Genomic DNA, 25,819 nt, shown 5'->3' on the forward strand with positions numbered 1-25,819 from the left:
GGAGGAGGGATGCCCCTGCCCTGCCCCCAAGAGGAGAGATTTCTTTTTATTTGTTCTCTCAAGCTTCTTTTTCAAGAAACACAAGCATATGGCAGCGGATGGTGCGGGGGCTGTGTTTGGGTGGTGTGTACGCTTGCCTTTTGCATGGTTGAGTGTATTTTTTCACCAGCTCCAGCACCCAGCTGGTACACAGGGCAGTGAGACTTGAGTCAGAGGTGTTCCCCTGGCATCCGGAAAATTCCAGCTCTTTCCAGCGGTCTGGGGTTCCCAGTGAGAAAGGGATTGGAGAACTTTCCAGCAAACCCAGGCCTGGGCTTTGCAGAGGTCTGAGCTGAGGACTATGTGCCCAGGAGTTGAGGGTGTGGACCCAGCTTTGTGAGTGGAGAGTGAAGGGGTCCTGGACTCATTTCCTGGAGCTGCTGTGACAGATTGCCTTAAAGCATCCAAAACTTAGTCTCTCACGGTTTCTGGAGACCAGAACAAAGTCAGTACCGCTCAGTCAGAATCACGGTGTCGGCAGGGCCGTGCTCCCATGAGAGACTGCGGGAGAATCAGTCCCTTGCCTCTTCCAGTGTCTGGTGCCTGCCAGCGTGCTTTGGCTGGTGGCTGCATTACCCCAGTTTTCCAGGTCGGCATCTTCAGATCTCTCTCTGCTCCGTCTTCATGTGGCCTCCTCTTTTGTATGCCTCCTGTAAGGATGTCTGTGGTGGCACTTAGGGCCCCCCTGGATAATAGGTAATCTTCCAGTCGCAAGGCCATTATGTAATCACATCTGCAGAAGTGATTTTTTTCATACAAGGTGAAATTTCAGGCTCCAGGGATTAGGGCATGCATTTCTTTTGGGGGCCATTTCTGAGCCTGTCATGAGTCCCTAAGGGCAAATTTGAGTGGCCATTCTTATAGGCGGGCTCTCCCATAGTATATGCCAACTAGGAAGAAGAGGGCAAGTGGAGATTCCCAGCTGACTCACCCCTTCCCTTCCCATCTCAGCTCTTCTCCACACTGTGCCTATGCCTGTGGATACCTCAAATGTATCCAAGCTCTATCCACGCTCCTAAGCAGCTGCCCCTTGGGGGTGTACCTGCATCTGCGTGGCCTATCCTCGGGGTATATCAGTTAACTATCACTGTGTAACAAGTAGCCCCAAACTTAGCAAGGTCATTTCCCATTTAATCTCCCACAGTTGGGGCTTGACTGGACTCAGCTTGGTGGTTCTTTTTCAAGGTTTCTCCTACGGTGGTAGTCAAAAGATGGCTGGGGCTAGGGTCATCTCAGAGACTTCCTTACTGGTCTGCTGCCCAGTCTGGGGAAGAGCTGGGTCTGCTCAGGCATGTCTAGATCCCCTCGGCCTCTTCAGCATGGTGCTGTCATGCTGAAGACGTGTTGGCTCAGAGTTCCAGTGGGGTGTGTCTCAGACAGAGGTAGGAGCCTAGTACCTTTCGGGACCTGGCCTTGGAGGTCGCGTGGCGGCACTTCGGAGTGCTCTGTTGCTTAGAAGTGAGTTATTTAAGGCCCATGTTCAAGAGGAGGGGAATTGCGTGTCACCTTCCTCAGGGAATTGATGGGAGAAGAGTCAAAGAGTTTGCCGTCATATTTAAAGCCACTATGGGAGGACACACCAGCGAACAGGCCTCGGGGGCCTGAAATGGGGGGTGCTTGCCCAGATGATTCTGGGGCCTGAGTTCCCAGAAGATGGCCTGGGGAGATGTGGGTTCCGGTGGGGCGTGTCCTCTCAGGCTTGCAGGCTGTCTGCCCCGCAGAGGAAGGCTGGGCAGGACCTTCTGAAGTGCAGGCCCAAACTCTGGGGCCACAAGTGGCACAGTGCAGGTGTTTCCTACTGGACAGTCCCGGAATTGGACCGTGGTCTGTGTCTAAAGCGCTTCAGGGGTCTGCACCAGCTCCCCTCCAGCCTCAGTGAGGACCCCATACCACGTGCTTGCTCATGCCTCGGTCTGTGCTGCCCCCTCTGTCCAGGGTGCCTCCCTCCTCCCCACCCACCTTCTTTGTGTCTCCTGATTCTTCCAAACCTGCCCCTCCCTGAGACCCCCTTCCAGGCCTAGTTCTGTATCCCAGGCTGGTCCTGGGCAGACCCAGGGGGTCCAGAGGAGCAGGTGGCCTCCTGGAAGAGGAAGAGATGCAGGGGAGGAGGGAAGAAGGAGCTGTGGGTGCCCAGCCAAGGGGCAGCAGGCCAGCCTGGAGAGTCAGGATAGGAGGCACCTCCATGCCTGACAGTAGCTAAGAGTGAGCCAGGCAAAGGGGAGGGGTGTCTCTCACAAAGGTCCCAGAGGTGCCAGGGCCCAGCAGCCAGAGGACAGGCGTGTCCAGGGGCCTAGAGACGTGAGGGTAGGGTCTGGGTTCCCAGTTGGACCACTGGCTATGGAAGGCATCTGCCCAAGGCATCCCTGGGCTCCGGGGACAAGCCCTCTTCCTACAGGCCCAGGGAGGAGAAAGACCCTTCTGGGCATCTCCTTGCCTTCACCTGCCCTGGGGTCCCCTCTCACTCCAGCTGGCCACGCCCACTGATCTGGGGTGTTTCAGAGGAAAGTGGGCTGAAGGCTTTGTCGTAGGGTGAAAGGAGCCCAGGTTTAGTCGGCAAGATCTGGGTTCAGGTCTCAGCTTTGCCACATCCTGGCTCTGAGGCCTTTGGTCGGGGTGCCTGAGCCTCCAAATCTTCTCTGTAACATGAGAGTGGTTTGAGAGTTAACTGTATCCCAGTCCTGGGAGCTTAGGAAACAGCCCTGCTGCTCCTTCCCTGCCTCCCCTCTGCAGAGCCCCCCTCAGAGAGGGTGGTAGCTGTGCCCACTTCCATGGCGCTTGCTTTTTGGCTCTCGGGCCCTTTGAGTGTTCCTGTGTGCATCTCTGAGTCCCTGGGTTCATGGTGTGAGAGTCTGGCACCCAGGCCATGGCCATCAAATGTGCAAACCCTGCCTCAGGTCCTGTCTGAGCTGGCCTGTCACTGCACCTGGGGTCCCACCATCAGCCGCATTCCTCTGAATTAGGAGTGGGTCCTGCATCCCAAGTCTTTCCTGACTTTGTCACTCACTTTGAGCAAGAATGTCCTGCCTCTGGAATTTGGTTTCTGTCCCCTCCGTTTCTTCATTCCCCCTCACCAGCCGCGCTCCCTGGTTGGAGGTCATGGATGTCAGATTGCTCATAAACAGGATGGCAGCCTCCAAGGAGGAGGGCGAGGCCCCTCTCCAGGGGCCCCTGGTGGGCAGCCGTGGTCGGCTGGCGTGAGGAGGAAGGAGCTCTCCAGCCTGGGAGGGGAGGAAGGAGCTGGCAGTGGAAGCAGGGCAAGGGGGGAACGGTGGGGGCTGTTGAATCCCTGGATGAAGGGAGCATCCAGGATGGTGGGTGGGGAAAGGCAGTTTATAAATGGGCACAGCTGAGAGGTTCATCTTCAACCTCTTGCACCCCTTCTGACCTCTGACCCCATCAGCCCCATTCACTTCTGCTGGGCTCCTGGGGAAGCTCAGGTACTCACCAGGAGGCAGCCACTCCCTTGATGTGCCTGAGGGTCTGGCAGGGGTGTGTGTGGGAGTGGGGGGCGGACAGAAGCCCCGTAAGGCAGAGCTGGAGCGTGTGGAGAGCAGACCTGGGGTCTGGCCTGCAGGAACACTGCTATGTTAAACCTGCCCCAAGCGCCTTTCCCATAGGCGTCTAGGCCATGGGCAGCGGAAAGGGCAGGCTCAGGGTCACCTCCCCGCTGGCCTGGAGTGCAGGCTGAGTGATAGGGTGTTTGGGATTGGATGTCCACCCCCCCCTGGCCCCAGGGCCGGCTACAGTGGGCTTGGTGGGCCTGACCTCTGTGGGCGCCTCCCACCCGGAGGCAGGCCTGCCTTGGGTAGTAGCAGCAGTGACTCAGACATGGACACTAGCGCTTGGCTAACTGTTGGCTCAGGGACCGGGCTGGCCTCCAGCTCTCGGCAGCCAGGAAGCTGCCACTGTCTAGGCAAGGAATCCCGGCGAGGGAGGGAGGCGGCAGCAGGAAAAGCCGAGGAAACTGGAGTCGGGATGTTGGAGCTGGAAACGTCCCCAGAGATCAACCTGTTCCTGGCTGCCTGTCGGGATCCCCTGGGAACTTCAAAATACGTTGTCCTGGGCCCTGCTGGGGACCTGTTACCTGAGAGCTTCTGGGGCCCGGGAATCTCGGGGTTGGGCTGGCAGATGTTGACAGCAGCTGTGCTACCTGCCTGCCTCCCTCACAGATGGGCAGGTGAGGCCAGAAAGCTGAGTGATAGGGCAGGTTTAACACAGCAGCGTTCCCACAGACCAGGATCCCAGGTCTGCTCTCCACATGCTCCAGCTCTGCCTTTTGAGGCTTCTGTCCCCCTCACCCTCGTGCGCCGCCCCCCCCCCCCCCCCCCGCCCCACACTCCTGCCAGGCCCTCAGGCACATCAGGAGAGTCGCTGCCTCCTGTAAGCTCCCTGGATGAAGTGGCTCTGCCCCTCTTTGGGAGGCTCCTTCTCTGTCCCAGCCTGTCTATCTCCATCCTAAGTGAGATGGAATATTTTGGACCCGAAGATGGGACCTAATATCCTTTGTCTTCCTTGTTGGTGTCTGTCCTTGTTCTCAGAGGCCGAGAGGGGCGTTTGGGCCCCTGGTCCTGCTGGTCCCTGTCTGGGTGGTAGATTGACCAACCACCTGCTTTGCCTGGGTCTAACAGGTTTCTGGGCTAAACCCAGGAAAGTCCCAGGTGAATCGGGGTAAGTTGGTCAACCTGGTTGAGTGACAGCTGTGGATTTGATCACCTGGTCTTCCTGTTCCCCATGTCCTGGTGAGTGGCAGGAGGAGTCCTCCCAACGGGAAAGACCAAGCTTAGGGACAGACAAGGACAGACCTCATCCTCACTACCCAGTGGCTGGGGGTCTTAGGCAAGTCCTTTCATACTCACCCCAGACATCCTGATGGCTGTCTGGGTGTTGCCAGTGCTGCAGGCCTGGGACCATCTTGGAAGAGCACCTGTCCAGGACACCTGTCTGACCCGGAAGCCTCCCTCCCTTTCCATCCCAGGACTGCTCCTCCATGATCTAACTGTGGCCAGAGTTGCAACTTCTCAGACTGCCTCTTGGTATTTTTTTTTGGCGGGGGTGGGGGTGGGGGGATTTAAATGTTTTTTATTGATTTCAGAGAGAGGAGGAGAGAGAGAGAGAGAGAGAGAAACATCAATGATGAGAGAGAAACATTGATCAGCTGCCTCCTGTATGCCCTCTACTAGGGATCAAGCCTGCAACCCAGGCATGTGCCCTGACTAGGAATCGAACCATTGACCTCCTAGTTCCTAGGTCGACCCTCAACCACTGAGCCACAGCGGCCGGGCACCTTTTGTTTTTTGAGAGCCAGACAAGCCAAAGTTGTCAGACACACTGCTCATAGCTTGCAGATGTCCTAGCTCCCACCTGAAGTGGCCGACTGTCATACTTGTTGAGTGCCCATGAAACCCCAAGCAGCATTGGAGACAGTGGGGATACGGTAAATTCGAGAGCCCTGGCCACCCAGAGCTCACATTCTAGTTGGGGAAATTGGGCGAGAAGCTCCCGAACAAGTCATTCAGATCCATGAAGATGATAAGGGAAGACATGAGGAGTGCGTGTACGGGGTGGGGACTGCCGCTGTGGCTTCATGGTCAAGGGAGGTTCCGAGGAGCTGGTGATGGGGCTGAGGCATGGTGGGCAAAGGAGGCAGCGGGAGGAGACGGAGACCTGGAACGGCCTTCCGCCACGAGGAACGTGCATAGGAGGCCCTAGGTGGGCCCAGGACACTCGGGGCCTGCAGCGAAAGGAGGTTGCTTTCCATTCTGCGGACAGTGGGAAAACAAGAAGCTTCTAAGCAGGAGAGCGGCATGGGATCGATGTGGCTGCTGTTTACAGGAGGGACTGCGGGGGAGAGGGCACAGAAGGGCAGGGGGGCCAGTGAGAAGGCCATTGCCGGGTGTGGGTAAGCGAGGATGGTGGCCTGGGTGGCAGGTGAGGAGTGGACAGACGTGGGTGGGTTCTGGAGCCGAGCAGCGAGACTTGCCCCCGACTGTTTTAGAAGCGACAGAGAGGGGACTCCGGGATGAGGCCTCGGTTCCAGCCTGGGGGGATGACCAGAGGGAAGCAGATCTGAGCGAGAAACACCCACTGTGCTCCCTGTGAGTTCCTCGTTGGATGGTGAAGAGTGAAGAGTAGTGGAGGAGGCAGCCTGGAGGTGGCATCTCAGGAGACGTGAGAGAGAAATCTAGAGTCACCAGCACATATGTGACATTTAAAGCCAAGAGATTGCCCAGCAGTGAGGGAGGGTGTTGGACAGGGAAGAGAGAGGGCCCCGGACCCACTGGAGCTTGGCAGTCAGTGCCAGGAGGGCAATGCCCAGGAGGTGGGAGGAAAACCAGGTGTGTGGCGCCCTGGCAGCCGTGGGAGGTGTTTGAGGATGGAGCGGGTGCTTGCGGTCTCCCTGCCTGCCTCTTGGCCCTTACGGTCCTTGCCCACCCAGGAACCCAGCGGGGCTGGGAGTCCCTTGTCACTGAGGGCTTCCTGGCCACTGGTGCCCAGGTCAGGGCCAGCTGCCCATGCTCTGGTGTCACTTCTGATGTCCCTGGGCACTTGCCTCCTGTGAACTGCCTGTCGTACTTTGTGTTCTGTTTCGTATAGTTTTGTGGTTTTATTGGGTGACTTTTTCCCTTCTCTCATTTTCAGTTTAGAACTACCCCCCGTTTACGTGGTTGATCCGATGTGGTCCCAGCAGACCTGGGTCTGGGTCTCCTGTGTGCAGGGGTCATGGCTCATGGCTCCCAGCCCAGCACTCTTGCCCCAGCCCCAGCCGCAGCAGCTCCAGCCCCATGGAACCCGCCCCTCTGAGAGGCCCGGGAGTTTGCAGGAGGATCTTCTCTCTCCTTTGTCCCCGAACACAAGGCTGAGCCTCCTTGGCTTAGGACAGAGGCTCCTAGGAGCCCAAATAGCCAAGACAAGGAGTCAGGGGTTGGCCCCCAGCCCAGCCCAGCCTCCCTTCACTCCCTCCATCACCCCTCCCTCTCTGACTCCCTGGATCCTTCCTAAATGGATTAGGAGCCGCAGCCGGCTGGGGCAACCTGGAGGCCAGGGCTGGAGCGCTGTCTGGTGCCTCCTCCTTTGCCCTGATTTGATTTGGACTCAGCAGCTGGGAGGCTGGCAGCCAGAGGCCTTTCTGGGAATGGCTCAAGGGACTGGCAAGCAGGGGTAGCTGAGGGAGGGGACAAGCAGCCCAGACAGGCGAACCTCTCAGCGGGTCGTGCCCCAGAAGGCCCCTGGCCCCGGTGCTTGCTGCCTCTTGGTCCATTAGCACGCCTTATTCATGGCCTGTTCTACCCTCAGCATCCTTAACACTGTGGATTTTGAACGTCTATAATATTGCAACCTAGGGGAAGAAATACATTTAATAAACATTTAGAAGTGAACCCAATATACATTTTGGCCAACTGCTGAATGGCCAGTTGTTAAAATCAATATTTATCCACAGCCAACAGCAGACTCGGGCCAAGACTGAGGCCAGAGCCAAGCTCTGATGCAGCCCTAATTCCTTTGACTGTTTCTATAACTAAAGTCCGACACCTCTCACCTTGTTGTATGTGACACACTCGGACATTTGCTCTTCTATGTCATCGACGTTATGAGCCACTTAAAGGCCACAGTCCTTGGTTTGGACCACAGTGCCTTGGTCCATTGTATATGTCCGGCCCTGAGCTGTGCCCTGGGAGTGCAGCGGTGACAGGCAGACGGGTCCCTGTCCTCACAGAGCCTAAGGTCCAGGAGTAGCTGCACTGATAGAAGATACTCCAGGCTTGGCAACCTTTAAGGTGCCAGACCCAGCTTTCACCCGCCCAGTGCTGGTTCCCGCCCCATCCCTAGTCATGTACACAGACTCCTTCACCCCGATCTGCTGGAAGTAAGGAGGCCGGATCTGCAAACTCCCAAGGCCCGCAGCCTGTGGGTGGGCCCCCTGGATGTGTTTCCTGGGGTCTGGAAGGGGAAGGGCAGGATGGGACGGGAACTGAGGGAGGCTGACCTTTGCATCTAGTGGGTGCCCAGACCAGGCTGGGTGGTACAGGGGCGGCAGGCCAGTTTCCTGCCTAGGGAATTCCTGATAGGGGAGCCCTGGTCTGAGGGTGCCCCAGAGACGGGGAGAATGCAGCTCTGTTCTCCAGGAGCCTTATGACGAGGGGACAAAGTCCTGTGTGTGAGAAACCCAGGTCTGAGATGAAGCAACCTCTGTATCTCAGAGACTGAGTCCTGACAGCCAGGAAGTAGACTGTGGCTCAGAGGCCTCGGAGCAGTGGCCTTCCCCAGGGGAGCTTGTGGCTTGATGCAGAGCTGTGATGGAGGAGCTCGGGGATATGTGGGAGGACAGCAAGGGTAGCTGGGGCAGGAGAGGGAAGGAAGTGGGGTGAGGGGGGGTACCTTCACAGCAGAGGCAACAATTAAAAGCTGAGCAGGCAGTCAATAGATGACGAAGGGGCCAGGAAAGGCACTCGGGGCAGGGAGAGTGGAACCTATGACAGCTGGGGAGCCACAAGAATGTGGGTACGTTGCCCAGCCAGCATGGTGCAATGGTTGAGCATTAACCTATGAACCAGGAGGTCACGGTCCGATTCCCGGTCAGGGCACATGCCCGGGTTGCGGGCTCGATCCCCAGTGTGGGGCATGCAGGAGGCAGCCAGTCAATGATTCTCTCTCATCATTGATGTTCCTGTCTGTCTCCCTTTCCCTTCCTCTCTGAAATCAATAAAAAAAATTTTTTTTTAAAGAATGTGGGTATGTTTGGGGGATGATGACACCTAAAATACCTGGAACATGGGTGTCTGGACCAGGAACCTTGAATACCAAGCTGAGTCCAGAACTGTTGGCAGTAGGGAGCCACATAGGGTGTGTGAGCAAGAGAGAACTATAGCCAGAGCAGTGTGTATGGGGAGAGTTGATGGTTGGGTTGCTGGACAGACTGGTCATAGTCCTAGGCTCAGCTCTGAGGCTGCAGACTTCGGGGATGTATCTGGGGCACATGTCTCCATTATCCTGCCACCTGTGCCACACCTGTACAGGCCACACGCGAGCCGCTGCGTGTCCAGGTCTGTCAAGGCTCTGATTCCATCTTCATATAAGACCCTTAGGAGACAAGAAGGCCAGCTCTTGACTCGTCCCACGTGGGCAGTAGAAACAGCCCTGAGGTCTGGGGCCAAGCCAGTCGAGGTGGGCCCCTACCACGTGTTCCACTCCCCGTGGCGCACACCCACCTCTGTCTGCTCCCTCTCTCTACCCAGGTGACCATGGCCTTGCTGGGGAAGCGCTGTGACGTCCCCACCAATGGCTGTGGGCCTGACCACTGGAACTCCGCCTTCGCCCGCAAAGACGAGATCATCACCAGCCTTGTGTCTGCCTTAGATTCCATGGTGAGTACCCCGGCCCACCCCCGGGAGTGGGACACCCAGCTTTATAACCAGACGTTGGAGCTCGAGTCCCACCTCTGTCTACGTCAGGGGACGAGAGGCTCAAGTGAGATTAAGTACATAAACATCCAGTCCTGGGAATAAAGGCTGGCCCCAGTCCTCATCCCCTGCTCCTCGTTTCATTAACTCTTATTCAGGGCCCGTCCCTGGCATGGGTCACAGGCCTCCCTCCCAGCACATGGAAGATAATGTGTGGGCAGTGATTCGTTAGAGAGCTGTCGCTGCATCTCTGGGCTGGGAGAGAGAAAGAGGACTTCATAAATTACTACTCTGCTGGCACCGTTGCCTACATAGCTAAGCCTGTAGCAGTTTACCTCAAATGAGAAAATAATAATATAATTTTCCTCTATCCTTTTCCGGGGAAAGTTCTATGATGGAGGGTAGGCAGGTGTGTTTTTTAATCTGCATTTTAGGATGGTGAAGTTGAAATTCAGAGAGAGCACCCCCTTACCTGAAGTCACACAGTATGACCAGTTTTTGAAGTGGATTCGGGTGCAAAGTCTTCAGTTCCCTACGACAAAGAGCCTCCTTCCAGGCTATTCCGCTGTAGGAGGTCCTAGAGCCGCGTAGGTGGTGTTGGGCCAGAGGCAGCAGCACCCTGGGGAAGGAGGCTGGGTGCAACCCCTGCCCTGTGCAGAGCTGCCTTCATGAGGAGGGAGCCGCCCATGCCCTGCAGCAGTATTAGCCTGGCGGTGGTGGAAGTGTAGCTGACACACGCCCTGATGGCCATCACCACAGCCACTGCCATAAGAGGCCATTGCCATTTAAATTGTAACGAGCTAAAATTAAATACAGTAAACACTTCAGTTGCTCAGTCACACTAGCCTCATTTCAAGTGCTCAGTGGCCACATGAGGCGAGTGGCCACGGTATTGGACAGGGCAGAAGCAGAATATTTCTATTGCGGCAGAAAATCCTATTGAACAGCACCGGTCCTGAGGGTTTTCCGAGGCTCCGTGGGGCTTGGAGGGGCCCATGGCTCTAGCTAGCCTGGTGACATGTCGAAGACAAGCTCCCCCAGCCCCTAGGCCCTTAACGGGTTTCCTGAGGGACCTTCTTGGGTGACAAGGCACTTGCTTGGAATGACTGAACTCTGGCATCCTCCAGGGCTCAGACCCAGGGTCCTCAGGTGGTCCGCAGGGGTGTGGGCAAGTGCTGTCCATCACCACCACCCACCCCTGTTTCAGACCCTCCTCCAGGCATTTCCTCACGGCCCCCATTCTTGGTGCCTTTGGGTGAGTCGATTCCCTGCCGGGGCCTCAGCTCCTTCAGCTAAGAAGTGACCACACCACAGGGATCTCCTCCAACTCTGACAGCCACTCCTTTATTAGAGACAACCAGATCTGTTTGTCTTGTTTGTTAGTATCCTGCAGTGTTGCTGTGGGGAAAGGGAGTGGCAGGTTTTGCTTTAATCTTAGAGAGTAGGAAACCAAACCCCCCTCAATAGGGGATCAGTGGGGACAGGCCTGCTGGCCCTGCAATGTCCCAGCTTCCTCGCCAGAGCAACTCCAGGATGGAGCTGGACAAGAGGCATGATTATGGCCCAGAGAGGGTGAGGAACATGTCTAGGTCACACAGCAGCAGAACTGAGATGAGAAGCCAGATTTCCTGACTGTCAGCAAAGCACTACCTAACTCAGAAAAACCAGCCTTTATCAGGCACCAACTGCATGCTGAAAGTTACAGGCAGGGTTTTCCTGGTGAGATAGGTCAGAGGCCTGAGACGTTAGTGGTCTTGGTTGAGGGTCCCCTGTGTTAGGCGCCCCTTGCAGTGAGCCCGCCAACTCTAGGGCTGCAAAATACCTCTTTGCCCGGATGTCCACATGGATGCCCGGTTTAGAAATTCTTTCCCGCCAACAAGGCCTCCTTGAATCCCCACAGCCAAACCCATTGAAACCCTTCGAGCTGGGCTGCCTGTCTCCATTCTACAGATTTGGAAACGGGCCCTGTGCGGGGTGGGACTGCCCCAGTCCCACAACAGGAAGTGGCTGAAGTGGGATTGAAGCCTAGATCTGTCTGAGCCTTGGTTCTCCTGGGGCCCATCCTACCTTTTCCTCATTCAAGGCATAGAGTCCAGGACAGGTCCCTAGGGCTGGGTCCGGGCCTAACAGAGGAAGCCCATCCCAGAGCAGGGAGGACCTGGGAAGAAGGAAGGGCAGAGGCCTTATGCCTTTGGTCTTCCTCCAGCCTCCGTAAACTTATCTTCTCCCCTTGACTGTGGCCAAGCTGGTAGGAGATTGGCGGGGGGCGCGCGGGAGCTGCCGGGTCATTCGTTGATTCCCCTGCAGATTCTAAGACTGAGAATGTTGGAGGAGCCACTGCTCCCTGGAGCTGCTGGTGGGAACTCACATCCCACCCCCAAAGCTGCATGAAGGTGTGCGGGGCTGGGGGACCTTCCCCCGGCTCACGTACCCTGCTCCCCCTGTAGTGCTCGGCGCTCTCCAAGCTGAACGCAGAGGTGGCCTGTGTCGCTGTGCATGATGAGAGCGCCTTCGTGGTGGGCACCGAGAAGGGCAGAATGTTTCTGACCGCGCGGAAGGAGCTGCAATCAGACTTCCTCAGGTTCTGCCGTGAGTACCCCGGGACTCTGCAGGGCCAGGGTATTGGGTCCCCAGAAAAACACTGGGTGACTCTGTTGGGGGACGCCCTGGACAGGAGGGCTTGTGCAGGCTTCCCGACTTGGCGTTATCAGGGGCAGCCCCCGTTTTAGTTGGAATCATACAGCAGCCCCTCGGTTGGTAGAGCCTGGCTGACTGAACCCCAGGGCCAGCCAGCCCCATCGGCTCATTGACAGAAGGGGACACTGAGGCCCAGTGTTGTCCAGTTCTTGTGCGTCCCTGACACAGAGGCTGAGCACACTTGTTTAGTACTTGCTGAGCGCCTGCTGTATGCAACACCCTTCACAATGCCAACACTTTTATCTTGACGTCAACCTTGGAGGTAGGCACTGTCATTGTCATAGTAACATAATCTTGGAGCCACCTCCTGGTGGCTCGGGGATGGAGTGACAGGACAGGCCCAGCAGCACACAGGAAATGCTCGGTAAATGGGAGCAGTTAGTGCTGCTCTGATAAATGGTGCTCTGGCCCTGCACGTACTGCTACCGTTTACTTTTCCCAGCAGGCTTTAGGGCACAGTTACAGTTACCCCTGGTTCACAATTAAAAAACTGAGCCCTAGCCAGTTTGGCTCAGTGGGAAGAGCGTCTGCCCGTGGACTGAAGGGTCCCAGGTTCGATTCCGGTCGGGGGCACATGCCTGGATTGCGGGCTCAATCCCCAGTGTGGGGGTTGCAGGAGGCAGCCAATCAATGATTCTCACTCATCACTGATGTTTCTCTCTCTCTCTCTCCTTCTCCATTCCTCTCTGAAATCAATAAAAATATATTTAATTTAAAAAAAAAGAAAAGAAAAGAAACTGAGACTCAGTGAGCATGAGCCACTTCCCCAGGGACATAGCCGACGAGTGAGTGAGGCAGGATCTGAGGCCAGGCCTCTGGTTCTGAAACCCATGCTCTTTCTGCTACACTCCTTCAGAATCGGGAGATGCAGCACGGGCACCCCAAGAGCCCTGCTATGGGGTTCAGGTCACTCTCAACAGAGACCGACATTCAGGGCTGTGAGCCAGAAGCCCCCGAGGCAGAGGAGTCATTCTGAGGCCCCCAACCCTTCCACGCTACCTGAGCCTTAGGCCCCTCCTAACCCAGGCCCTGCCTCTGCATCTCACCTCCCGGCGTTTCTTGTACTTACCCCGGCTGCGCTGCGCTGCCTGCTAGTTCACCAGCCCTGTGTCCCTTCCCGTCTCTGCCTCTGCCCCACCTGGAAGGTCCTTATCCTCTCCTCTCCCTGGCAGGTGTCTGCCCAGCCTCTCCCCGCAGGCCGCATTTAGGCCCCTCCATCCCTTGAACCTTTGCTGTGGTTGCTCCCCATACCACCCAGCCCCCTCTGCCCTAAATTTCCATCTGCACCTGGTGCCCCAGCTTGGCAGTAAGCTGGGGGAGGTCACCTTCACCTTTCTGGTGGATTCTTGGGTCCTACAGGATTAGGGCCTGGCCCCAGCACTGAAGGCTAGTACTCAATCGAGCATTCGAGCGCACAGTTTGGGACTCAGAGCTCTGGAGTTAAGGGCAGGCCCTGGAGTCAGACGCCTGGGGCCACATTCTGGCCCTGCCACCTGCTACCTGGGCCTCAACCTCCTCATCTGTGAAAGGGGAGAGCAGTGCTCCCCTCCTCACAGGTCGACCTGAGGATTAAATGAATGAATACACGGCAAGCACTTAGAGCAATGCCTGGCCCTTAGTTTACACTCAGTGACTGCCAGCGGTTGCCTGGCAGTGTAGCGTTTTCCTTACACCCCAGGTCTGGACCCTGGGATCAGCCATTTCAGGGAAAGCCGTCCCTTAGCATTGGACATATCACTCCTGGGGTCCAGCCGCTTCCCCGGCCTCCCCATCCCACTCAGCCCTCAGAGCCTGCACCCTCTCCAAGGGAGGACGGGGGGCCGGGGCCGGGTCGGGTGGGCAGTAGCAGGGTCTGTGGTCCCCAGTTGGCCAGGCTGGAAGCCAGACTGGGGCCTGACGAAGGTGCACCTGGCTTGGCGGAGCCAGGCAGAGCCACTATTTATAGCACCGGGAACTCGGGCTGGTTTATTTCAAGCGTCACAGCTCCTCGGAGGAGAGTAGGCTGCAAGCTGGGAGGGGGCCTCTGGACTCTCCTCTCATCTCCTTTCCTTCATGTTTCCCGCAGCTTCCCCACCCAGGGACCCACTGACACGCCTGAGCCTCCGCCCTAGCCCAGCCTTGCACGAACCTGCCTCTTCCAAGCCTCTCAGCCCCCTGGTGGGGTCCTCATCATCTCCCCACTTGGCAGAGCAGAAAGCGGGGGCCTCGATCGTTTAAAATGGAGCATTAGTGCCAGAGCACAGAAAGAGACAGATGGAATAGACATTCGTTGGACCCCAGTTCTGAGCCAGGCCAGCTGGTCTCCAGGGAGAGCTCACAAACTGAGGCCCAGAGAGGAAAGAGACTTGCGTACGGTCACACATCAGGTTCGGGGTGGCCAGGGACGAGACCCAGGCCCCATGACTAGCCTGGGCCTATGCAGGGTTTGCTCACTCATTAATTCTTCATTCATTCATTCACTCATTCATTTGCACTTTGTGTTGGGTGCCCCGCTGCTGAGCTCAGCACAGGGCAGGGACAGTCCAGCTCCCTGGACAGGTGGTGAGGTGGGTGCTCACCACCCCTCCGTATGCTCTGTGTCCCACAGGAGGACCCCCATGGAAGGAGCCGGAGGCAGAGCACCACAAGAGGGTGCCTCGGGGTGAGGTTGGCGGCCGGAACATCCCTCGGTCCACCCTGGAGCATGGCTCAGATGTGTACCTTCTGCGGAAGATGGTAGAGGAGGTGTTTGATGTTCTTTATAGTAAGATCCTTCCTCATTCCATTTGGGGGCCCCAGGCGGGTGGGAGCCCTGGTCCCCACTCAGATGAGGAGGCTCCCTTCTGCCCCACTATGGACCCTAGGCAGCACTTCAGTGCAGCTCTCCTTCCTCCTGCATCTCCAGGCATGGACCTTCCACCCTAGCCCCTGTCCTCACCCACCATCCCCTCTGCCCCTGCCCAGGCCCTGGTGGTCACCGCCACCTCTCACCCAGAAATGCCCCCAGGCCTCCTCACCTGTGACCAAGGGCATCTTTCTAAAGCACAAGTCTGACCATGCTCTTTTCTGCACTTCCTTTGGCAGTGCCCTGTCAGGGGGAAGGGTTAGGCTGTACCTTCAGTGTGGCTGGAGCACCCACCACTGCCCCTCCCCGCCCACCTCTCCAGCTGGGCCGGCCGGGCTGACCCACCTCCTGAGCCACTTCCTGTTCTCTAGCACACCCTGGCTCCATTTCACACCCCCTCGCCTTTGCACCACTGTGCCCTTGGGGGCTGCCTTCTCCTCTGTATGGTGGAGACCATATTACTCTAAGGCTCAGCTCCAGGAAGCCCCCACAGACTGGTTGGGGCCCCCTCTGGGTACTCACTGTGCCCTCTCCCCTCACCAGGCAGCTGCTCTCAGCTGGGTCAGGGATGTACCTGCTGTTCCTGTGGTCCCAGCCTGCAGGTCAGGGCCCAGCAGCAGCAGCGTTCAGGGGGCATTTGTTGAATGACTGAGGGAAGGCCACCTGGCAGCCAAGTCTTTCCTCCGGGGCTGGGGAGGGACAGGCCTGGCCTTTCTTGGAAAGGGTCAGGCTGCAGAGTCAGGGCCCAGTGGTAGCCTTCACACTTCCCAGGTGACCTTGGGCAGGCCCTACCTCGTTTATCTCTGACTCACTTTGTACCTTTCCCCATTCCTCTTGGGTTCTGTGGAGCAAAGGTCTGTGAGGGAGCGCCTGCTGTTGTTTAAATGTCGGGAGAAGGAGGCCAGGCAGGGAGATGGGGCCCGGAGGTCCTACGTAAGCACACTGGCCACCCTGGGACAAGAGGACTTGCCACTCGGGGTTGGCCCTGCCACTGCAGACACTTTTGCCAGCTGCAGGGCTTGTGCCCGGAGTCCCCTCTGCCCCTGCCCACTCTGCCCTGGCCCCCTCCCCTACCTTGAGCAGAATCAGAGGTGGCACTGAGGTGAGGGCTGTCGCATAGAGGCAACAACAGATGTTTCTGAGCCCAGGCCTCTAGGCCCTCCCACCCCCTCGGTTCCCAGCCAGGCTCCCCTCTACTCACCCCTCCCTTCATCCTTTCCATCTTCTCAGCCTGTCTCTCCTCTCTCTCTGAATCCCCTCTTTCTGTTTCCTCTCTATTTCCTGTCTTCCTTACTTTCTCTCCATCTCATTCTCCTCTCCCTTCCTCCCTATGGCTTTTTCCTTGCAATCTCTCTCATGCCCTCTTTTCTCTCATCTCTCTCACCCCTGCTCACCTCGTGCCCACAGCCCCATGCCTGCTTTTCCCTCCACCCAGATGCCTCAATGGGTAGCCCTGGCCCTCAGACAATGGGTGCTGACCCACAGCCCCCACTCACCAGCCTCTGGGGTTATTCTGTGTGAAATCTGCATTTAAGGAACTGATGGAGTTCTTGTTTCCTGGGAACCCAGCACCAAGGAAAGTCACTCAGCATGGCCCCAGCTCTGGAGCATGCCTGGCCCCCACCCATCCTGGCTGCCCTCTCACACTAGACCCTCTCCTCGATCCCTCCTCCCACAGGCGAGGCCCTGGGAAGGGCCAGCGTGGTGCCGCTGCCCTATGAGAGGCTACTCAGGGAGCCTGGGCTGCTTGCCGTGCAGGGGCTGCCCGAGGGCCTGGCCTTCCGGAGGCCGGCCGAGTATGACCCCAAGGCCCTCATGGCCATCCTGGAGCACAGCCACCGTATCCGCTTTAAGCTCAAGAGGTGAGTGAGGCCGCCTGCCTGGGAGGGGGCCAGGGTCTGGTGGCTGGGCCAGGAAAGGCTAGGAGGGTGACCTGCTTCCATGCTGGCTCAGCCCCGTGTGGTCACTTCAGACCCCCACAGGGGAAGGGGACCCTGGTTGTAAAAGCTGCTAGTCTGATGGTGGAGGTGAGGCAGAAGTACCGTCATGGAGTGTTACCTGAGCCAGGCGTTGAGTCCGGAAGGCCTCCCAGGGGATCACTGAGTTGCAAAGAGGCTAGAAGAGACTTGGTTGGGGGAAGTAGCACCAGCAGCACCGCAGACTCCAGGGACGGCCGGGCAGAGTGGAGGTGGCAAGGCAGACCAAGGGCCATCAGTGCTCCAGCCCCACTGTCAGCACACAGGCCAGGAAGAAGAGGGGTACGATGGGAGGTGGAGTGATTACCTGCAGCTGAAAGGACACCGTTGGTGGACTGGGACACAGGGGCGGAGGGCCGGGCCTGGCTTCTCCGGTCGCCCAGCCATGTGGCCCTGGGCACATCACGCCCCACCCCAGGCCTGCACCCCCACCTGTAGAATGGGGGATGGCTCCTGTCCTGTGTACCTCACAGGCTGTCGTGTTCTGCGGAGGGAGGGCTAAGGGGCTGCAGAAGAGATGTAGCCAGCGGACAGGTGCACAGAGCTGTTGTGTGTCCTTGTCTCCTTTACCCAGGCCACTCGAGGATGGCGGTCGGGATTCAAAGGCCCTGGTGGAGCTGAACGGTGTCTCCCTGATAACCAAGGGGTCTCGGGACTGTGGCCTGCATGGCCAGGCCCCCAAGGGGCCACCCCAGGACCTGCCCCCCAGCGCCACTTCCTCCTCCATGGCCAGCTTCCTGTACAGCACTGCACTCCCCAACCACGCTGTGCGAGAGCTCAAGCAGGAGGTGCCCACCTACCCACTTGCCCCCAGCGACCTGGGCCTCAGCCGGCCTGGGCCTGAGTCCAAGACTCCCACTGCCCAGGACTTCTCTGACTGCTGTGGTAAGCTTCTCCTGGGGGCCCCCATGTCTGGGGGTGGGACAGAGGTTGCTCATGTAGGGCACCTTTTTGGGCAAATCAGGGTGTTCAGGCCCTCCCAAAACTGAAGGAGGAATGTCGGGGCACAGGGCTGGGGCAGGACAAATGGCATTCAGACACCAGGCCTTCACTCAGCCTTCTGTGAACAGTGTCCTTGGCCTGGGACCAAGAAACAGCCAAGAGGACTCCCAAAGGAATCTATGGAAAACATGCTTGGTCACATGCATTTAATAAGCACCTACTATATACCCACTGGATTAGGGAAACTGGAAGCGTCAGAGAAGCAACAGCTGGATATGAGAAAGACTTTGTTCATGTCCTGGCTTCTCTACTTAGTGGCTAAGTGTCCTGGGGCAAATCTTTATCTCTGTGAGCTCAGTTTTCTCATCTGTAAAATGGAGATGCCAGTAGTGCCAACCTCGAGCTGTTGTGATCATGATTAAATGACAGAGCTTGTTAGAAATGCGCATGCTCAGGCCTCACCGAAGTCTGGCTGAGTCTGAAGCTTTGGGGGCGAGGCCCAGCTGTCTACAAATTGACAAATCCACTAAGTGGTTCCAATGTAAGCTCAAGTTTGAGAACTGCTGGCACATAGTAGGTGCTCATAAGTTATGTTTACTGCCTATCTTCTATAATAATCTATAATAATAAAAGGGTAATATGCTAATTACACCGGACATCCTTACTGACAAAGCCGGGGCTGGAGGGAAGCCAGCCCGGGTGCTGGGTGCCTGCCGGCGGCTGGAGGAGGGAAGCCGGTACCAGCAGCCGGGGGAAGGAAGGCCTACTCTTGCATGAATTGTTGTGCATCGGGCCTCTAGTTATAAGGAAACAAAAGGATGCCCACACACATGCAAATGTGTTGGCTGAGCAGGGGGCTGGGATTCACATGCCTGTAAAAGGTGACCTCAGACCTCCTGCCCTCCCTGATCTGCCGTTTGGGTAGCAGAATGTCTCAGGCCTCTGGTTAGAGAACTCGCCTAGAGTTCGTGAATACAGGACTCAGTTCTGGGGTGTTTGTGTTGGGTGACATTGTTACCCCAGAGCCAATGCCTGTGCTCCACAGCCAGATCTGGGGACCCCTCTTGGGGCCCACCTTGAACCTGTACCTTTCCTTTTCCTTGTCCAGGACAGAAGCCCACCGGGCCTGGTGGGCCTCTCATTCAGAACGTCCATGCCTCTAAGCGCATTCTCTTCTCCATTGTCCACGACAAGTCAGGTAGGACAGCGCCCATGGCAGCACCCTGACCAGAGTGGGGGTCAGGGGCTGAGGGTGGTGCTTGATAAAATGGAAATGCGTCTGCCGTCTCTTTGTGAGAGAAAGGAGGACGGCTCTGCACAAGGGTCTTGTGAGTAAAACCAGAGTGCAATCGTTACATGTTGCTGCATAACAAATTGCCCCCAAAGTTAGCTTAAACCCGCAAGCATTTATATCTTAAAGTTTCTGTAAGATGGGAATGTAGGAGCAGCTCATCTGGGTGTTCTGGCTCAGGATCTCTCATGAGGTGGTCATCACAATGTCGGCTGTGGCCATGATCATCTGAAAGCTTGACTGGGGCTGGAGTGATCGCTTCCAAGCTCAGTGGTGTGGCTCTTGGCAGGAGGCCTGTTCTCACTCTTTGGGCCTCTACAGGGCTGCTTGAGTATCCTCACCATATGGCAGCTGGTTTCCTGGCGTTAGTGATCCCAGAGACAGTGAGGAGGAAGCCACGTGTCTTTTATGACCTGGCCTCAGAAATCACTGTCACTTTTGCCACATTCTACCCATTAGAAGCCAGAGCTTGATCTAATCCACACTCAAAGGGAGAGAGAGGAACTAAACGCCACCTCCTTGAAACAAAGAGTATGAAAAAAATGTGGACAGATTGGAAAGTACCTCACAGAGAACCGAGAGCAGGAGAATTGGGGATTCGTTTATACCAAAGAGGGATGAAGACTTCCCAGAAGTTTTGCCTCGTGGAGGTCTCCGCCTCACCTTCAGTGAGAGGCTCCTTTTAGAAAGCCTAGTCCCCTTTGATGAGATCGGGAACCCCACTGCCCCAAACAAGGTTCATCCCTGGCAAGGAGAGGATGTGGGTATCCAGCTGGAGCGGCCATGCCGGGCAAGGGGTCCAAGCCGGGATAGAATCTCGCTGGGTACTGGTTGGGCGCTCTCAGGCAAAATACTGAGCATCTCTGAGCCTGTTTTCCCATCTGAAAAGGAGAAATAATATCTATGTTTAAAGGTTGTGATGAGGGATTAAATAGGATATTATATATATATATATAGTGCTTAGCACAGATAAGCACTTAATAAATTAAAGATGTTGCTTTATAATTATAATGACAAACGATCACTCTTGTTATTCAAGTTAAATTGAGGCAGAGGCTTTGGTTTCATGTAAGGCCAGTAGGGTTAAGGGCTTAGGGAAAGCCAACAACTCCAAGGCTAGGTGAGACCCCAGATGGATGAGGCATGAGGGTTGGGTCTTTGAGCTCAGGACTCAGCCTCTCTGTTCTCCAAGGGAGCGTTCTCCCAACTGCCTACCTGTCTGGGGCAGGAGGAGCCCAGGATGGACCGGCTGAGCCTGCACCATATCCCCTGCCCGTGGGGTAGACAGAGGCAAGAGGCAGGAGCGGGTGGGGAGACTGTCAGAGCATCCTGGATCTGTGTGGGGCCGCTTCCTGGAGGAGGCTGGGGCGTCAGGTCCGAGGTGGGAACGGGTGGAAGGGCTGTGGGGGGAAAGCCCGGGGCCCAGGGCGGTGGCGAGAGAGTGGCTTGGGAGTGGGGGCAGCGGGGGCATCTCTTCACGAGGCAGCCGGGCCACGGGGTCACATCTCTGACTGGGCCTCACTCGTACCTCCTGCGTTTTGATAGAGAAGTGGGACGCCTTCATCAAGGAAACCGAGGACATCAACACGCTCCGGGAGTGCGTGCAGATCCTGTTCAACAGCAGATATGGTGAGTGGGTGGCGGCCCACGGTGTGGCCCTGGTGGCGTGTTGAGCATCTCATTACGTGACAGTTACTTGTGTTCCCTAACATGACAGCCAGAGCCATATGCTGGCACCCGCATGCCATCAGCGCAAATGGCATCTCCTGTCTGAGGAGGGGGTGGTTGTGTCAATATTTCTCTTCTAGATTCTCCGGGGGGTGGGGCTGATGGCAGAGGCCCAGGCCTTGACTCACCTGTGGGAGGCAGGCAGATCGGGGGGGGCAGGCAGTCAAATGAAAAATGGCTGCGTGCAAATTCCCCACAGCACCGTGCCCCTGCCTGCCTCCTTGCCTTTCCCTGTGCTGTGCCCTCTGCCTGGTGTGCCCTGTGCATCTTTTGGAGGCAAAGTCCCACTTGTTCTTCGAGACTTAGCCTGGGCTAGGTGGGCCTCGGAAGCTAAGCCCTGTCAGGTATGGTTGAAAGCGGCTTCTTATGAATAACAAAGGCTGCCCTTCACACCCCCGTCAGACATACTTATTAGGTCACATATTGATCTGGCTTTCCTCCCTTCTCTTCACGCACATTTATTGATCCGCACACTTACCAGTCGTGCATCGCGAGCCCCCCACCTTGTGCCAGGCTCCCAGGCCAGCTCTGGTCTCTGGTGTTGCAGCAGTTGCTGAAGCTGTGTCTTTGGTAGCAGGCAGTGCTGCACAGCCACACACTCCAGTGTGGGGTAGCACACAGGGACGGGAGCCCTCAGAAAGAGGCAGCTCAAAGGAAGGTGAGTTCTCAACAGGCTCGGGGAGTCATGAATGGCTTCAAGGAGGAGGTGCCCTTTGATCCAGGCTGGGGCTGAGGAGGCCTGGGCACATGGGCTTGACAGTTCCAGGTTGGGGCGGGGCTGAGCAAGGCCCTTGGGGCCTTAGTGAGAAGTCTGGGAGAGGCTGGGTGCCTTTGATGTGGCCAGGCTGGCCCACCCACTCCGCCCCTCTGCCAGGGGCTGGAGGGCTGTCTGTCTGCACCTGCGTCCTCCAGGCCCCAGGCAGGTGTGAACTGGATGGGAGGCAGAGGGAGAGAGCTGGGGAGGGCTCTGCCCCAGCCCCGCTGGCACGCAGCCACCAGTTTTCAGGCCTGTTGTGGGCTCTTGATGTTTCCGGAATGTGGAACCTTTTCTAGACATCAGCACCTGGGCCCACCACAGCCAGATCCAAGCAGGAATGTTGGACTTAGAGTGGCCCAGGTCTTGCCCTTTCTCAGCTTTCCCGTCAGCTGCCCAGGGGAGGAGGAGGCTCCCCGTGAATATTGGGGAGAACATTGGGCGACCTGAGGCATCCTGCAGACCCCGGATGAATAGATTCTGCTTCTGGTTCTGTCCTTCCAGCTACCAATTCTGGGGGAGGTGATGTGGCTGGGGTGCAGAGGGAAAAATAACAAAGGGGGCGCAGCCTTTAGGGAGCCTCAAGGACATTGTCACCTGGGAAATGTAGAGACTAGACGAAGGATGTCGGCTTGTGCATGGCGGCTTGGTTCTCCCTTCCCAGCCCTGCTGCAGCTGGGGGCTGGGCAGGGTCATGCCTCCGTCCACCAGAGCCCCCTGCTGCTGAAAAGGCAGGCCCAGCACATATGATGAACCCAAGTGGAGATGGATTTAAGTAGACTCGAGGAACCTATTGCTCAAGTGCTGGGGCTGGGGCGTGGCTGGTGATGTTGGAGGTGGGGAGCCGGGGGAAGAAATGGTTTGACAGCTGTTGAGATTTCGAGGGTTTAATTTGACAGTGAGTTAAGTGTGACTTCACAGTGGGATCTGGCTGCCAAAGCCGCCAACGCAGACCTGGGCTGCATCAACAGGAAAACAGTGTTGGCAGTGTCCCAGGAAGGGCCCCAGACAGCGCTGTTCTGCCCTGGTCAGGACATGGCTGGAGGGAGGTCCAGCTCAGGGCTGGTCGTTGTCAGGACAAAGACAAAACCTGGTGGGGACACAGACAAGGCCAGGATGGGGAAGGGCCTAGGGAACAGTGAGAGATGTGGGACCCTTGGGAGAGAACAGAGTAGCAAGGCAAGAGTGGACACCAGCCCTGGCTGGTTGGCTCAATGGATAGAGCATCGGCCTGTGGACTGAAGGGTCCCAGGTTCGATTCTGGTCAAGGGCACATGACCCAGTAGGGGGTGTGCAGGAGGCAGCCAATCAATGATTCTCTCTCATCATTGATTTTTCTATCTTTCTCTCCCTCTCCCTTCCTCTCTGAAATCAATAAAAATATATATATTTTAAAAAGAGTGGACACCCAGCCCAGCTCATCTCCTGAGACCTCCCAGGCCTTGGGGAGAACAGGGAACGTATGAAAGTACCATCAAGCTCTGGCCAGGTGGCTCCGTTGGTCGGAGTGTCATCCGTACACCAAAAGGTTTCGGGTTCAATTCCCAGTCAGGGCACATACTTAGGTTTTGGGTTTGATCCCCGATCCAGGACCATATGGGAGGCAAGCAATTGATGTTTCTCTTCCTTTCTCTCTAAAAATCAAATTTTTTAAGTGCCTTCAAGCACACAGTGGGTGCTCAAGTAGTGTTTGGTGAGTGAATGAATAAACACATAGAGAGCTGGGGTGTGAGTGAATGTCTGAAATGCCAAGACCAAACCTAACAGTCCAGAGGAAGAGAACAAGTGACCACTCATGAGCCCGGATTCTGTCGGCAATGCTGTCAGCTTCCGGCCCGAATCTCATTGATGTCACTGAAGAGTGAGAGGAGTGCCAGGCCCTCACTGGAGGAAAAGGCTCACCTGTGTGGCCAGCGGCATCCTGCCAGAGCCACCTGGAGCCTGGGGGCTTCCTGCAGCCATTCACTCACTTGGTGGAAATGCAAGGAGCACTGTGCAGTGCCAGCCCCATCTGGATCCCAGATGTGGGCAGCGAGGACACCCTGCTCCCGTGGAGCTCAGGTTCCAGACAGCACACCAGTGACTAGACGAGCATGTTCGCAATGGCAGGTCCTGATAAACTCGGGGTGAAAAACAAAGCGGGGTGAGCTTGGGAGGAGGGGAAGGGGCTGTTTTAGGCTGATGAGGGGGCATTTGACAGACAATTGGAGAAAAGGAGAGAGAGGAGCATCTGGTTACATGGGAGGAAAATATCTGAATAAACAGGAGAGCAGGAGCAAAGGCCCTGGGGTGGGTGTGTGCCTGGCCTGTTAGGAAAGCAACAAAAAGGCCCGGAGACTGGAATGAACAAGCAGAGGGGTGAAAGGGGGTGGGGGGGGGAGATAAGGTCCCAGGTGATGGGGTCCTGGTCCCATCGAGCCTCAGAGGCCCAGGTAGGACTTTGACCATCCCTGAGTGAGATAGGAGCCTGTGGGCATTTTTCTAAGAGAGAGGATGTGATTTGACACTTCAGCATGGCCACTGGGCGGCCAGAGGTGCCGGGCGGTGGGAGATGATGATGACCACAGCCCTGGGGCCCTGCGTGTCCTGCGGCCTTCATGTTGCACTCAGCCTTGCCATTGCCCTTCCAGCGGAAGCCTTGGGACTGGACCACATGGTCCCCGTCCCCTACAGGAAGATTGCCTGCGACCCGGAGGCTGTGGAGATCGTGGGCATCCCGGACAAGATCCCCTTCAAGCGTCCCTGCACCTACGGGGTTCCCAAGCTGAAGCGGATCCTGGAGGAGCGGCACAGCATCCACTTCATCATTAAGAGGTGCTGGGTGGGTTGCAGGGGGCATGACCTTCGTTCCGCGCTAGGCCTGGGTGGGTTCAAGGTATTAGGGTGTGAAGGCTGGGCAGGGGCAACAGCAGGCATGAGGCAGGGCCCTGAGGAGGCGACGATGGGGCAGGGATGGAATGAAGTAGTTCTCTGACTTAAAGAGAGGATCAGGCAGACCTGGGAGAGAATTCTGGCCCTTTAACCTAACAGCGGTGTGGTCTCCTCTTGCCTGGGGAGAGGTTGGCCCTCCTAGCTGGCAGGAGAATTGCCCTCACAGGTACTGGACTCACCACCAAGCTTGTACCAGCCGTTCCAGGCAATGCCCAGACTTCCCGGATGATCCCTCCTAAATAGTTAGAGATGGAGCGGTGGCCAGAGGCCGAGCCCGCCAGCCCCCTGCATCCAGGCAGCACTGCATGGTCCCTCCCCAGGCATCTGTTCAGGATGTTTCCCCTCGGCGGTGTGAGCCCGGTACATTCATTACTCATGTGCCTGCTCGCTTATTGTAGTCTAGTTGCCACTAGGCTATAAAGTAAGCAGGGACCGTGAACACGGCTGTGCTTGGCTCATCACTGAATCCCCAGTGACCATGACAGTCCCTGGTAGGTAGTAGATGCCTAATACAGATCTGTGGAATGCGTGAATGAATGCACGCACGCACGCATGCTTGACCAAGTTGGGCTCATACCTTCTGACTTCGTGTTTTTTATATATATATATATATATATATATATATAATTGATTTTTTACAGAGAGGAAGGGAGAGGGATAGAGAGTTAGAAACATCGATGAGAGAGAAACATCAATCAGCTGCCTCCTACACACTTCCCACTGGGTACGTGCCCGCAACCAAGGCACATGCCCTTGACCAGAATCGAACCTGGGACCCTTGAGTCTGCAGGCCGACGCTCTATCCACTGAGCCAAACCGGTTAGGGCCCTTCTGACTTCTTAGAGCTTAGGAAATAACCTGGGTAATGGGAGAAAGAGAAATGGGTTGAGGGCGCCGACTTAGGGTGGTCAGGGGCCTCTGAGAGAAGCCCCATCTGTTAAGCCAGAGCTGGGAGTTTGAGAAGGGTGGGCCCATGTAGAGCTGGGCAGTGTTTGGGCGGAAGGGATGGCCTCAGTGAGCAGCCTAGATTCCCCGGAGCTGCAAGGAGGCCAGGGCGTGAGCAAAGATTGAGAATTGCTCTAGGGTGGTGGGTAGGACTTCTGCAGGGCGGCTGGAGGCCAGAGGCGGGGTCTCACAGGCCCTCTGGCTGCAGGGAGACTTGAGCAGAGGTGGGGAGACTGGCAGGAGGCTGAGCAGTGAGCCAGGCCAGCGTGGCCAGTGGAGGGAGAGAAGGGGCGG

The 25,819-nt window shown here is 56.8% G+C and overlaps 1 protein-coding gene across 5 annotated transcripts in view; it reads left to right on the top strand.

Annotated features, from left to right (window-relative positions):
* The window catches only part of GTF2IRD1 (GTF2I repeat domain containing 1), a 109,729-nt gene that overhangs the window by 22,435 nt on the left and 61,475 nt on the right, over positions 1-25,819 (top strand). For 4 of the 5 annotated variants that reach the window (XM_070412811.1, XM_070412815.1, XM_070412813.1 and 1 more), the window contains exons 2-9: positions 9,273-9,401; positions 11,885-12,026; positions 14,722-14,877; positions 16,637-16,820; positions 17,509-17,819; positions 18,985-19,074; positions 20,713-20,796; positions 24,280-24,463. In XM_070412811.1, the coding sequence (XP_070268912.1) occupies positions 9,279-9,401; positions 11,885-12,026; positions 14,722-14,877; positions 16,637-16,820; positions 17,509-17,819; positions 18,985-19,074; positions 20,713-20,796; positions 24,280-24,463 (1,274 nt within the window). In that variant the 5' untranslated portion in view covers positions 9,273-9,278. The remainder of the gene's footprint in view (positions 1-9,272; positions 9,402-11,884; positions 12,027-14,721; positions 14,878-16,636; positions 16,821-17,508; positions 17,820-18,984; positions 19,075-20,712; positions 20,797-24,279; positions 24,464-25,819) is intronic. The other variant, XM_070412814.1, reaches the window with a different exon arrangement.

Source organism: Myotis yumanensis, unplaced genomic scaffold, assembly GCF_028538775.1.
Source record: "Myotis yumanensis isolate MYYU_CA2020_CCGP unplaced genomic scaffold, mMyoYum1.0.hap1 SCAF_4, whole genome shotgun sequence".
Taxonomy (NCBI): domain Eukaryota; kingdom Metazoa; phylum Chordata; class Mammalia; order Chiroptera; family Vespertilionidae; genus Myotis; species Myotis yumanensis.